This window comes from Danio aesculapii, chromosome 19 (assembly GCF_903798145.1).
Source record: "Danio aesculapii chromosome 19, fDanAes4.1, whole genome shotgun sequence".
NCBI lineage: Eukaryota > Metazoa > Chordata > Actinopteri > Cypriniformes > Danionidae > Danio > Danio aesculapii.
In genome coordinates, this window is record NC_079453.1 from 2,338,711 (window position 1) to 2,352,852 (window position 14,142).

Below are 14,142 nucleotides of genomic sequence, written 5' to 3' on the forward strand. Positions count from 1 at the left end.
TCAGGTGGTTAAATGCTGATTCTTCTTCGTGTGTTGTTTTTGCCAGTTGACGAACTTGCTGAGCATTAGCGCCACCTGCTGGAATGTGTAGTGGTCTTCAGTTTTCTAGTTCCCATTCAAAGTTACGCGGACCTGAATACTTTATATCTTTTAATATTATCACTGTATGGTAATATACTAGTATAATATATTATACTATATTACTGTAAACCATGTTAGTAATATATTTCTGCTTACTTTATACATTACATAGGTTGCAAGGGGCTTCATGTTTGGAGAAAAAGCATAAAAATTAAATAATAATAATAAAAACAATTATTATTTATTATTACTGTTGTTGTTGTTAATAATAACAACAACAATAATAACAATATTATTAATAATAATAATAATAATAATAATAATAATAATAATAATAATAACAATAATAAAATTGTAAGAAATGATTACAAAAATATTATAAAATAAGATTCATAGTACAATAATAAACTAATAAAATAATAAAAATAATAAAATAATAAAGCTAACATTTTAAGATGTTAGTAAGTATTAATAACAACAACGATAATCATAATAATAATAATAATAATAATAATAATTATCATACATATTACCAATAATAATACTAATAAAATTGTTTTGAATTTAAACATTTATATAAACACAAATTAGTAAGAAAATATTACAGAAATATTCTAAAATAAGATTCATAATACAATAAACATTCTAATATATTAGCATACAAATATTTAAAAATATTCTATATAAGATTGAAACAAATGAATAATCTAAAAGTAAATAAAATCCATAAATAATAAAGTTTATAAAATAAAAGTAATATAATAAGTAATTTTTATTAATAAGAAAATGTTAGAATGAAACTAAATATTTTCCAAGAAATATTTTAGACCAATTTGTAATATAATTATAACATTGAATGTTTATACAAGAAACTGCAATCCTGGTTATGAAATAAAGGATAAATGCAGAATACACTCATGAGGTTAAAATTTAATTGTTGAATTTGAGGTTACAGTACATGCTGACCCAAACAAGTTTTACTCAATTAACTCTAAATGACTCTAGACAACAGGCTGATCAATATTCATCTAAAATCATAACAATATTTCCAATCACCACATTGTAAGTTTTAAACAATCGCCTCAGAAATTAAATGATTAGTTAAAAACGTGACTAAAATATCAAACACAAGTGGAATACACACAAATAAATAAATAAATAAATAAATAAATAAAATAATCTAACGACAGTAATAATAATAATAATAATAATAATAATAATAATAATAATAATATTTAATTCAAGCATCCAGCACAAAGCTTTAATTGTTACATAAGTGCTTAAAGACATATAAACAAATACACTTTAAATGGTTAAGCTACATCAAGTAACCTAGTAAAATAACAATAACATTAAAAAATTATTTTAAAATTAATTATAAAAAATTTAAATACATTTAAAATAAGTTAAATAAAAATCAATAAAATAATGCCAAATAAAATAGAATAAAAATAAATACAAATAAAATTAAATAAAATTATAATAAATTAAATTAAAATAAAATAAAATAAATCAAAATAAAATAAAATAAATATAAATACAAATAAAGTAAAATAAAAATAAAATAAAATAATCTAAGCAAAATAAAATTACAATAAATTAAAATAAAGCAAAATAAAATAAAAATAAATGCAAATAAAATAAAGCAAAATTAAAGTAAAATAAAATAAAATAAAATAAAATTAAATTAAATTAAATTAAATTAAATTAAATTAAATTAAATTAAATTAAATTAAATTAAATTAAATTAAATTAAATTAAATTAAATTAAATTAAATTAAATTAAATTAAATTAAATTAAATTAAAATAAAATAAAGCAAGATAAAATAAAACCACAATCTTTTACAGAGTTTTAACGGGTTACATAACTACATGAAGACAGTCAGAAAAACAGCAGCTTTGATCTCAGTAACACACTTCCATATGGTGTTGGTGTAACATCATCTCTACGCTTCACTTTAGACTGGCGGCGTGTGCAGGAAGACACAACGGAAGCAGAAGACAGTGGAAGTTCTAGCGGCCACACACGCACACACAGTACAGTTTGTCCAGGAGAAACACACACACTGTACTGTCTCTGCTGAGCTTTCCTGTGGCACAGTCAGTGTTTGCTCAGATAAGTGACGCTTTAATGAGGTCAACTCAGGTCACATGACCACAGCAAAGCAGTCACATGATGTAAACACTCGTCAAAATAAAGGTCCAGTCAGTGGTTTATCAGTCAGATAGTGTTTGAGGTTCACTCATTCATTCATTCATTCATTCATTCATTCGGCTTAGTCACTTATTCATCAGGGGTCGCCACAGCAGAAACAACCGCCAACTATTCCAGCACATGTTTTACACAGTGGATGCCCTTCCAGCTGCAACCTAGTACTGGGAAACACCCATACACACTCACATTCACACACACATTCAAACACTACGGCCAATTTAGTTAATCAAGTCACCTAAAGCGCATGTGTTTGGACTGTGGGGGAAACCGGAGCACCCGGAGGAAACCCACGCCAACCTCAACCTTTATTTTAAGAGTGTTTACTTCAATTAGATGAGCAGTTTGACCTTTTTGTTGACTCTAGTATAGATAAATACAATAATACAATCAGAAGACAATAAAGGCAAAGAGAGGATTCAATCAGAGGGGTTTTGTTTAACCATCTCAGCCCCCCAAAAACACACAACAGACAATCCTGCCTAATTTAATCAACTACTTTGCGATCAGCTTTGGTTATTTATCATCGAGCAGGACATTTTGGAAGTGTTTTAAAAGTACATTTCAGAACCGATACAATCCCACAGGGTTAAAAGTGAACCTGGAGCACAAAACCAGTCATTAGCGATGCTTAATTCATACTCGATTCATTTATACTTGATTTAAACATCACATGAAAGCTGAAATAAATCGGCTTTACATCAGGGGTGCCCAAACTTTTTCATATAAAGGGCCAAATATCACTGAGAGGCTATAAATAGATAAATATACCAAACTATATTCCATTAAAGTTGCCATGGGTCCTAATTTATCAGAAAACAGGACTTAAAATCAGTGTTTCTCAACCACGTTCCATGTCTCCTCAACTAAACACACCTGATTCAGATCATCAGCTCATTAGCAGAGACTGAAAGACCTCTGAAAGAGACCGGAGACATGCAAAACATGCAGTGTTGGTGGTCCTCCAGGAACGTGGTTGAGAAACACTGCTTTAAATCATGTTAACTGATGCAGTATAACATTTAAAGTGATAACTTATTGCGATAAAAGCATAAGCAATCACATTTATAACAGTGTAGTTTAATGCTGAACACACTACTCATGCAGACTCTGCCTTGATTTGTCCTCTATCCATTGGGGGACAGTATGTAGATTTAAACTAAATCTGATTATTTTACACCATTTAATCGAAACATTTAATTTCAGTCAGCTTTTAAAAGTAAAACAAAACAGCTAAAAGTTTAGATTTGAAATTACAATCATTCTTCCTCTCTTCTCAAATGGGATAGCGGGCCAAATTAAAGGTTACCATGGGTCAACTTTGGCCCGCAGGCCCTAGTTTGGGCATCGCTTCTTTACATTGATGTTTGCTTTGTTTGTTGACAATTATTGTTATTGGATGCAGCTACACTGTAAAACATGTCAGTAAATGAGCAGTTTTCTGTATTTTGTGATTCATGTTTTTATTTTTTCCTGTTTATTTCTGCTTTTAAATTGCATTATGGGATCTTAATCTTTCTTATAACAACTTTTAACCTTGAAAAGTTAGAAAAAGTGACATTTTTAATAGTTTGCAGTGTTATAGTCTGGGTCGGTGTTATATATTACACCTTGTAATAAACTGCAGCACACTTTCTGTTATCTTACACACTTATTTCTCTACACTGTAAAAAAAATCCTGGGTGCCTTAAACTTTTAAGCTGAATCAAATTAACCTTATGAGTCCATTGAACTTATAATATGTAAAACTGACTTAAAACAGCTTGCATAACTTATAAATTAAGTTGGAACATGACTAACCTTTTGTCCATAGTAACAACTGTTTACATCCTGGCTTTACATTTAGTAGATCATTTGTAATTTGGGTTTGTATTATTTTGTCATGTACCAGAAGAAAACAATAATAAAAACCTGAATTAAAATAAAAAAGAACATGATTAACTGAGTTTATTAAGTTACAATGAACTAAAAACATAAGCTGTCAGGACTAACTGATCAGTGTCGATATTATTTCTTGTTTTACTTCAAACTACTAAAATGTCAGTAAAAGTCACTGTAGAGTTGAATATTTAACATCAAACGTCGACAGAGCAGAGATCTCATAATGCAATTTACAACCACAAATAAACCCAAAAAACACAAAATATGGACCCTGTTCATGAGCAGATGTTTAATACACCACTTAAACATATTAAATCTGAAGGTTTTAAAAAAATTGGAGAAAATCACCTTTAAAGTTGTTCAAATTAGGTTGTTAGCAATGCATATTACTCATCTAAAATTGAGTTTTAATATATTTACAGTGGGTAATTTCCTAAATATATTCATGGAACATGATTTTAACTTAATATGTGAATGATTTTGAGTCTAAAAGAACATTTTGACTCATTTTGACATATTTCATTTTGACTTGATAGAAAAGTGGTGTATTTATGTTATTTTAACGTACTTTAGTAAGTTAATTCGGCTTAAATTTTTAAGTTAAATGAATTATAACTTGACATTTTAAATCAGCTTAATCAATGTAAGTTAAAATAACTTATTTCATTCATTTTCCTTCGGCTTAGTCCCTTTATTTATCAGGGGTCGCCACAGCGGAATGAACCGCCAACTTATCCAGCATGTGTTTTACACAGCTGATGCCCTTCCAGCCAAAACCCAGTATAAGGAAACACCCATACACACTCACAATCACACACACTCACACTACGGACAATTTAGTTCATCAGTTCCCCTATAGCGCATGTGTTTGGACTGTAGGGGAAACCGAAGCACCCGGAGGAAACCCACACCAACACGGGGAGAACATGCAAACTCCACACAGAAATGCCAACTGACCCGGCTGGGACTTGAACCAGCAAGCTTCTTGCTGTGAGGCCACAGTGCTAGCCACTGAGCCACCGTGACACCCGGTAAAATAACTTTTACATTTTATTTGGCTCAACTTAATAATTTAAGTGAGCCATCATATTTTTAAAGTGTGCAATGCATTTTTGGCTATTGCACAAATATATCCGTACAGCTTAAGACTGGTTTAGTGGTCCGGGATCACTAACAGGTGCAATAAATCCACAACGGACAATAATTCAACAATAGTTTCTACATTATTTAAGAATGATTCATTGGTGCATATTACTTCAAATCCACGTCATCTTAATTATTCACCTCCACAAGTGCTATGATAGCATGTTAGTCTGCAGTGTGTGTACTGTTAACATCATGTAACTTTAATATCTAACAGAAATAACCGAATAACATACAGCGTTTACCAAAATGTGTATTATTTTTTGCTTAGGACTGTCTCCCACAATGCAATGCATCAAAATTACACTGTGATCCAAATCCGAAAGACACCAAACTGCTATGTTTAGATTTTGATCAGACTGCTAAGACATTAATAGCTCGTAATTTCAGCCATTTTCAGGATGATGACGACACACCACACGATGAATTAAACATGCAACGTAATCAGATGAGAACACTATATCAGCGTGTCAGATTTACCTTATGATTTCACTTCCAGTCAAGTGATTTGAACAAATTTTGCAATAACCATGACATTAAATAAGAACAAATCAAAATAAATGATCATTGGGCTTGAAATCAGGGAGCAGGAAAAGCCGTCCAGATATTAAAGGGTGTATGTAATGGTGCAGTGTATGAGAGACACGCAAAAGAGATCCAGTGTGTGTATGTGTGTGTGTGTGTTAAGGAAGAAGAGGCAGGTTTATGGGGTTAGAGAAGCAGGGCTTGATGCAGAGACTGAGGCCCAGCGTGGAGCCTCTCTGCTGGGCATTATTGCTGGCTCACACCCATCTGCTGGTGGTCTGGCTCTGGTTCCTCCTCTACATCTGCATGATACTGATCGAACGTGTCATCGTCGATATCTGGAAGACCCAGGAGCTGCAATTCAACAATTTCAACCTTATTATTTCAGAATCATTCCATATTGAGCTTATTCTGCAATGCTCAATGCTTTTCCCAATGTTTTACAACTTCCGATTCAGTTGACTCGCGAGGAATAATAAATGGCAGGAAATGGTCAAACTAAACGCTCTTAACTTTGGAGAATCACCCTCCCACATGAAGACCCTCATGAAGACCACCCTCCCCCCCCTTCACTTTTTTTTCAGGGTGGGCCTAGTGACGCCTGCTGCGCTGCCGCTTGTCTGCTGTGTGTGTCTGTGTGTCATGTTTTGCTCCCTCTACAGATGCGATGCAGTATTGCTGGGCGTAATCAGATGGATGGGGAACAGCTGAGTTGAGGTGTGCACTCTTTTATCAGCGTCCTGCTCCTGTTTGGAGAGGGTGATTTCCCGATGCTAAGGGTTGGACGGAGACCAGCGGCGTGCGAGTTGGCGAGGCGTTTTGCCTTATGTTTAGTCACAGTGGGCTTAAAATAAACTTTTAGAAACGTGACTTTTGGCTTCCCCCTCCTTTTTTCTTGTTTTGCCCCGAGGGTATAACAATATTTGAGTATAGGGCCGATATTTGAGTCAAATATTTGAGTATAGGGCCCGATATTTGAGTCAATTATTTGAGTATAGGGCCCGATATTTGAGTCAAATATTTGAGTATAGGGCCCGATATTTGAGTCAATTATTTGAGTATAGGGCCCGATATTTGAGTCAAATATTTGAGTATAGGACCCGATATTTGAGTCAATTATTTGAGTATAGGGCCCGATATTTGAGTCAATTATTTGAGTATAGGTCCCGATATTTGAGTCAAATATTTGAGTATAGGGCCCGATATTTGAGTCAATTATCTGAGTATAGGGCCCGATATTTGAGTCAATTATTTGAGTATAGGGCCCGATATTTGAGTCAATTATTTGAGTATAGGGCCCGATATTTGAGTCAATTATTTGAGTATAGGGCCCGATATTTGAGTCAATTATTTGAGTATAGGGCCCGATATTTGAGTCAATTATTTGAGTATAGGGCCCGATATTTGAGTCAAATATTTGAGTATAGGGCCCGATATTTGAGTCAATTATTTGAGTATAGGGCCCGATATTTGAGTCAAATATTTGAGTATAGGGCCCGATATTTGAGTCAATTATTTGAGTATAGGGCCCGATATTTGAGTCAATTATTTGAGTATAGGGCCCGATATTTGAGTCAATTATTTGAGTATAGGGCCCGATATTTGAGTCAATTATTTGAGTATAGGGCCGATATTTGAGTCAATTATTTGAGTATAGGGCCCGATATTTGAGTCAATTATTTGAGTATAGGGCCCGATATTTGAGTCAATTATTTGAGTATAGGGCCCGATATTTGAGTCAAAAATTTGAGTATAGGGCCCGATATTTGAGTCAAATATTTGAGTATAGGGCCCGATATTTGAGTCAATTATTTGAGTATAGGGCCCGATATTTGAGTCAAATATTTGAGTATAGGGCCCGATATTTGAGTCAATTATTTGAGTATAGGTCCCGATATTTGAGTCAATTATTTGAGTATAGGGCCCGATATTTGAGTAAATTATTTGAGTATAGGGCCCGATATTTGAGTAAATTATTTGAGTATAGGGCCCGATATTTGAGTCAATTATTTGAGTATAGGGCCGATATTTGAGTCAATTATTTGAGTATAGGGCCCGATATTTGAGTCAATTATTTGAGTATAGGGCCCGATATTTGAGTAAATTATTTGAGTATAGGGCCCGATATTTGAGTCAATTATTTGAGTATAGGGCCGATATTTGAGTAAATTATTTGAGTATAGGGCCCGATATTTGAGTCAATTATTTGAGTATAGGGCCCGATATTTGAGTCAAAAATTTGAGTATAGGGCCCGATATTTGAGTCAAATATTTGAGTATAGGGCCCGATATTTGAGTCAATTATTTGAGTATAGGGCCCGATATTTGAGTAAAATATTTGCATATATGAGTATACATCAAATATTTGAGTATAGGGCCCGATATTGCTGGCAATGCCCCTGCTTGCAATTAATAATAATAACAACTTAAAAATTAATAAAAAACTTATTAATAATAAAAATTGATGCACTTTTATTAATTTAATTTGGTGTGTGTGTGTGTGTGGGAGAGAGAGACTCACAGGCCTGAAGGATCTGAAGACTTTATCCAGCACCTCCAGCAGTGTTTTCTTCCCGCAGGAGGAGATGTAGTCCTGCGCCAGCTGCAGGAATGGCAGACAGTCCTCGCTCTCACTCCACACATGCTGAAACACACACACACACGCACACACACGCACACACAAACACACACACATTATAATTTTATTATTATTTAAATAAATAAAATGTAGGGCGCAGGCATCACAGTGGCCCAGTGGGTAGCATGATCGCCTAACATCAAGAAGGTCGCTGGTTCGAGCCTTGGCTGGGTCAGTTGGCATTTCTGTGTGGAGTTTGCATGTTCTCCCCATGTTGGCATGGGTTTCCTGCGGGTGCTCCAGTTTCTCCCATAGTTCAAAGACATGCAGTAGAGGTGAATTGGATAGGTGTGTATATGTGTGAGAATGCAAGAGTGCATGGGTGTTTCCCAGTGATGGATTGCAGCTGGAAGGGCATTCGCTGCGTGGAACATATGCTGGATAAGTTGGCGGTTCATTCCGCTGTGGCGACCCCTGATTAATAAAGGGACTAAGCCGAAAAGAAAATGAATGAATGAAATGTAGGGTGGCACAATGGCTCAGTGGTTAGTACTGTTGCCTCACAGCAAGAAAGTTGCTGGTTCGAGCCTCGGCTGGGTCAGTTGGCGTTTCTGTGTGGAGTTTGCATGTTCTCCCCATGTTGGCGTGGGTTTCCTCCGGGTGCTTCGGTTTCCCTCACAGTCCAAATACATGTGTCATAGGAGAATTGATCAACTAAATTGGCCGTAGTGTATAAGTGTGTGAATGAGTGTGTATGGGTGTTTCCCAGTACTCGGTTGCAGCTGGAAGGGCATCCGCTGTGTTAAACATATGCTGGAATAGTTGGTGGTTCATTCCGCTGTAGCAACCTCTGATTAATCAGAGACTAAGCAAAAGAAAAATGAAAGCAATATAATATAAATCCTAATTCATAACTATAACATCCATAGAACAATATCAGCAGAAGCAACTTCACAGCGGACAGCATGGTTGGTTTTGTTTATGATGAGTTATGGTGTTAATATAGGCTGACATTGTTTTGAGCATTTAAAATGTGGAACAAATGATTGATTGATATCAATAATATTCTCTTATTATAGTCTTATTATCAGTATAGCAGAAGGTTTTTGCTATTATTATAAATTGAGAATGATTCATAAAAGTACAAAACTATGTGTGAACGGGACTTTATACTGTGAAATTAAGATTTACATATATACATTTATATGTTTATACTATCTTTATCTTTTGTTTTAAATTTTATATACAGCTATGGTAAAAAATTATATATACCGTTTATAAAAATGAGGTATGGATTTGATTATTGGGGGTTTATTTTGTGCAGATAAACTGAATTAGTCAAAATAACAAATGCTTTTATTTAATGCGATTGAATGTCAATTTTAATGCTGCAAATTCTTAATTATGTGGTCATATTGTTTTATGCATTTAATTTTCAGGTTTAAAACTCCTCAGTCATTCATTCATTTCGGCCCTTTATTAATCTGGGGAATGAACCGGCAACTAATCCAGCACATGTTTTACACATGTTATCTCTGGGAAACACCCATACACACTCTCTCTCTCTCTCACACACACACACACACACACACTCATACACTACGGCCAATTTAGTTTATTCAATTCACCTGTACTGCATGTGTTTGGATTGTGGGAGAAACCAGAGCACCCGGAGGAAACCCCCGCCAACATGGGGAGAACATGCAAACTCCAAACAGAAATGCCAACTGACCCAGCCGAGACTCGAACCAGTGACCTTCTTGTTCCCTGCTCAAAATGTGTTAAAATTAAATATTAATGTTATAACCTGGTTTGCATGTACTTGCAAATAAACAAATACAACAGAGATTTTTTGCCATATTATATCAGCAACAAATCTCCTTCAGATACTATAATTGGACTGTAAAGATGCATGTGTAAAATATTTTAACCCCCTACTCTCCGGGTGTTTTATTTCTGGATTGGTGAAGTGAACACATATACGGTGAAAAGGAATCCTCTGAAGTCAAAGTTAAGCTTCCAGCTGAGAATCTGGGACACTAAAAGTCTTTGTCCTGTTATATTTATCCGAGCGAGAGCCGGGACCGTTTCTCAGTAGATGGCCCAAATAATCTTCTCCTCCCAAAGTGCATTGGAGGAAAAACGTTTATTGAGGAAATACAATCAAACAGACTAAAACAGATCATCATTTAGTAAAAGTCAAGTATGTGTTACACAATAAACATCATTCATTCATTCATTTTCCCTCTGCTTAGTTACTTTATTTATCAGGCGTCGCCACAGCAGAATGACCCACCAACTACTCCAGCATATGTTTTAAATAGTGGATGCCCTTCCAACCGCAACCCAATACTGGGAAACACCCACACCAGGCCCGTAGCCAAGCTATTGAAAGGGGTGGTTCTTTTTTCTCAAAAAGTGTAGCTTTTTGCTGTTATTCTCTTCAATTTCTATGAAATTATGAGGTTCAAATCCTGCAATACATACTTTCCTTTTTACAGTGTAGCCTGTATGTAAATAACAAACTGGCCAGCTCTTTTCCAGAATTTGTAAATTTGAATTGCCTTCTTCTATTGGTTACTTTCACAATTTAAGCTGACATACTGTCAAAAAATGGAGCAAATGAGGGTGCTAAATTATAGACTTTGTCAGTGGGGGGGGTGGGTCTTTCAAACCACCCGAACCCCCCTTGGCTACGGGCCTGCATACACACTCATTCACAAACACACACACACTCACCAGAAGAGAGCCCACGCCAACATGGGGAGAATATGCAAACTCCACATAGAAATGCCAACTGACCCAGCCGGGACTCGAACCAGCGACCTTGCTGTGAGGTCACAGTGCTAACCACTGAGCCACCGTGCCACAATTTCCAAACATAATAGTTTTAATAACTAATTTCTAATAACGATTGCCGTGATGACAGTACATAGGACAAACAAGCTGACACACAGGCATTTGAAGCTCCGCCCTCTTTTTAGAAGAGCACAATCTCATTTGAATTTAAAGCGACAGTCACCAAAACAACACATTAGGATCAAAGCCTAAATGGGTCAGTTTCAGAGAGTTATTAAACATTATCTGTGGTGTATTTTGAGCTGAAACTTCACACACACACACACACACCCTAGGGACATCAGAGACTTGTAAAAAGAGGCATAATAGGTCATCTTTAATTGCAAACTTTACTATCAATGTGAAAAACTGTGTCATACCCCATTTATAAGTTTAATCCTACAGATGAATTGAAATTTTGCATTTCTAACTGTTTCATTTGTTGTTTAATTGACCTGCACAAGTCTTTACCATTAGAATCTTTCCTTTAAAACTCATTTTATTTTTAGATGTAGCCAGCGTGGTCTCAGATATTTGGCTCTGCTGTATTTTTAGCCATTAATAAAGTGATTTCTCTCTCCGGCTCTCTCTGTGCTGTGTGATCTGCAGGACCTGGTATTGATCAGTCTGAGTAATTAGATCCTCGTCCTGCTGGTGCGTGCGGGGATATTTCACTGAGCTTTGGGACTCAGATTCGGCCTGCTCGTGATGATGTGAGGAACTATTATAATTCATTATAAATCCTTTAAACAGATGCACGAGTGTAAATGCGTCATACACATGAACAGAATATCAGTGTAAATGATGCGTGAGTATTTACTATCAAAGCATGAAAATATTTAAAGATGTAAAATAAGTTTTATGTAAATTTGCTGTCCCAAGAGTGAAGTTTCAGCTCAAAATACCACACAGATAATGTTTTATAAGTCTCTGAAACTGACCCTTCTAGGCTTTGATCCTAACTGAGGAGCTTTGGTGACTGTTGCTTTAAATTCAAATGAGATTGTGCTCTTTTCAGAAGAGGGCGGAGCCACAGATGCCTGTGTGTCAGCATAGTGGCAGATTCAAAACAGGATTAAAGTCATATGCTAATGAGGGAGAGATGGTCACTAGTGGGCGGGGCTTTCCCCCTCTGATGACCCGTACAAAGGGAGAACGTCAAGCCTGATTATAAAACATACAATTAATAAATATTTACTATTAGAAGCTGGTTATATTCACACACTGCTGACACACAACTGTGTTTAAACCCCTTATGAAAGTGATTTTTGCATAATAGGACCCCTTTAATGTTATATTGTATTTACAAACATGAACTAAAGATAAACACATATTCAGCATTTATTAATCATAGTTATTACTCATTTCACTTTTAATTTAATAAAGCATTATTCAAATTATGATTTAACAACTAATAATTATTATTACTAACATGTATTTTCATTAAAAACATAAACGAAGAGGAATAGTTCACTGCTCATGCTAGTAAACACATGGAGTAAGGAACATTAACCTTACTGTGAAGTGTTATCGAAAGAAATAGGCTATATAGAATAGACATAATTTTATCTGCTTTGAGATAAAGGGCTTAAAACATGCATAATATATTCAACATATAGCATAAAACAATGATTAGCATCGTAGCATTGGATAGCTACGTTTTTAATAACCGCCAGAATCCGGAAATCATGGTACTTTGTTGCTAAAAGGGATACAGCTGAGGTCGAAGTTAACGAGAAGTATATATTAGGCTTTATAATAAATAACCCATTAATTGTATTTTATTAAGGTTGTCTACTCCACCCTAAGTCTCACAGTGATGTAAAAACAGTAATTACACCGTGTATTATTCATATTATTTATTAAATTACTCATTAAATTGTATTTTATTAACATCTACCCCTACTCCAACCCTCACTGTGATTAAAAACATTCATTATTATTGTACAGAGTCTCAAATATGCTTCACTGATGTGAGAATCCGCAGCTGTATCCCTTCTAGACTTTACCGTAATTAAGAGCCTTTTTTAGATGACAACAGCATTCGTGCACGCGCACAGCACCCCCCTCCTCCCCACCCCCTCCTGAAAATCTCCCTCGATTATGTCATACTTACAAAATTGTCGGTTCCTCCGGTGAGATTGTCCGGGCAGAGCACGTAGAACGAGATCCCGGGCTCGGCGTAGAAGTCCAGCCGCCTCTCGTCCACATCCTCGGCGAAAATCAGGTCGAACGGGTTCCCGGTGCACCATTTCTCAGCGGCGTCCACCAGCTCTTTGAACTCCATCCTGCGCACCTGAGATGATGATGATGCTGATGCTGATGAGGCTGCTGATGCTGAGGATGCGGGGCTCTAGCGCGGCGCCGTCATGATGCTCGGCCGATTATTTGTGTTTTCTGCGGGGCTCTCAGTGGCTCATCGCGGCCTGGACTCGAGTTTTTCCCCCAGAACTGGACCTGCAATACCGGACCCGGTGCGGAGAGAGAGAACAACGCCTGTCCTCTGGCGCGATGACGTCACATGACAACACATGCGCGCCTCGTCATCATGTTCACCATCGCTAAAAGAGACAGGCGTTTGGGGGAATGTGTTGTTTATTTTTTATTGATACAGATAATTATATTGAGAAAGCATTTTTTATCTGATGAAGCGTTTATTGCTTTTAATAATGAATAAAAATAATTATTATTATTTAAAAAAATAATGAGACAACCATGCTCTCAGCTGTTTAATATACTAAAGCACATTCAACGATGATAAATGTAAATTTGATGTTATTTAGAGAATGCTATTATCGGTAACATTGTATTGTTAGCAACAATAGCAAGAAAATAAGCACAAAATTAATAGATAGATAGATAGATAGATAGATAGATAGATAG

The 14,142-nt window shown here is 35.6% G+C and overlaps 1 protein-coding gene across 1 annotated transcript; it reads right to left on the reverse strand.

The window, feature by feature from the left end:
- Positions 1-4,693: 4,693 nt before the first annotated feature.
- mturn (maturin, neural progenitor differentiation regulator homolog (Xenopus)) lies at positions 4,694-13,750 on the reverse strand. The gene is made up of 3 exons (XM_056480505.1): positions 13,376-13,750; positions 8,365-8,487; positions 4,694-6,197 (listed from the first exon to the last, which is right to left on the reverse strand). Exons 1-3 carry the CDS (start codon positions 13,544-13,546, stop codon positions 6,090-6,092), a joined length of 402 nt encoding a protein of 133 aa, XP_056336480.1. The 5' UTR covers positions 13,547-13,750; the 3' UTR covers positions 4,694-6,089.
- Positions 13,751-14,142: the final 392 nt, after the last annotated feature.

Coding starts and splice junctions, on each gene's coding strand:
- mturn (XM_056480505.1), bottom strand. CDS start 13,546: ATGGAGTTCAAAGAGCTGGTGGACGCCGCTGAGAAATGGTGCACCGGG. Junction 8,488..13,375: donor CCGGAGGAACCGACAATTTT/GTAAGTATGACA, acceptor TGTGTGTTTCAG/CATGTGTGGAGTGAGAGCGA. Junction 6,198..8,364: donor TCTTCAGATCCTTCAGGCCT/GTGAGTCTCTCT, acceptor GTTGAATTGCAG/CTCCTGGGTCTTCCAGATAT.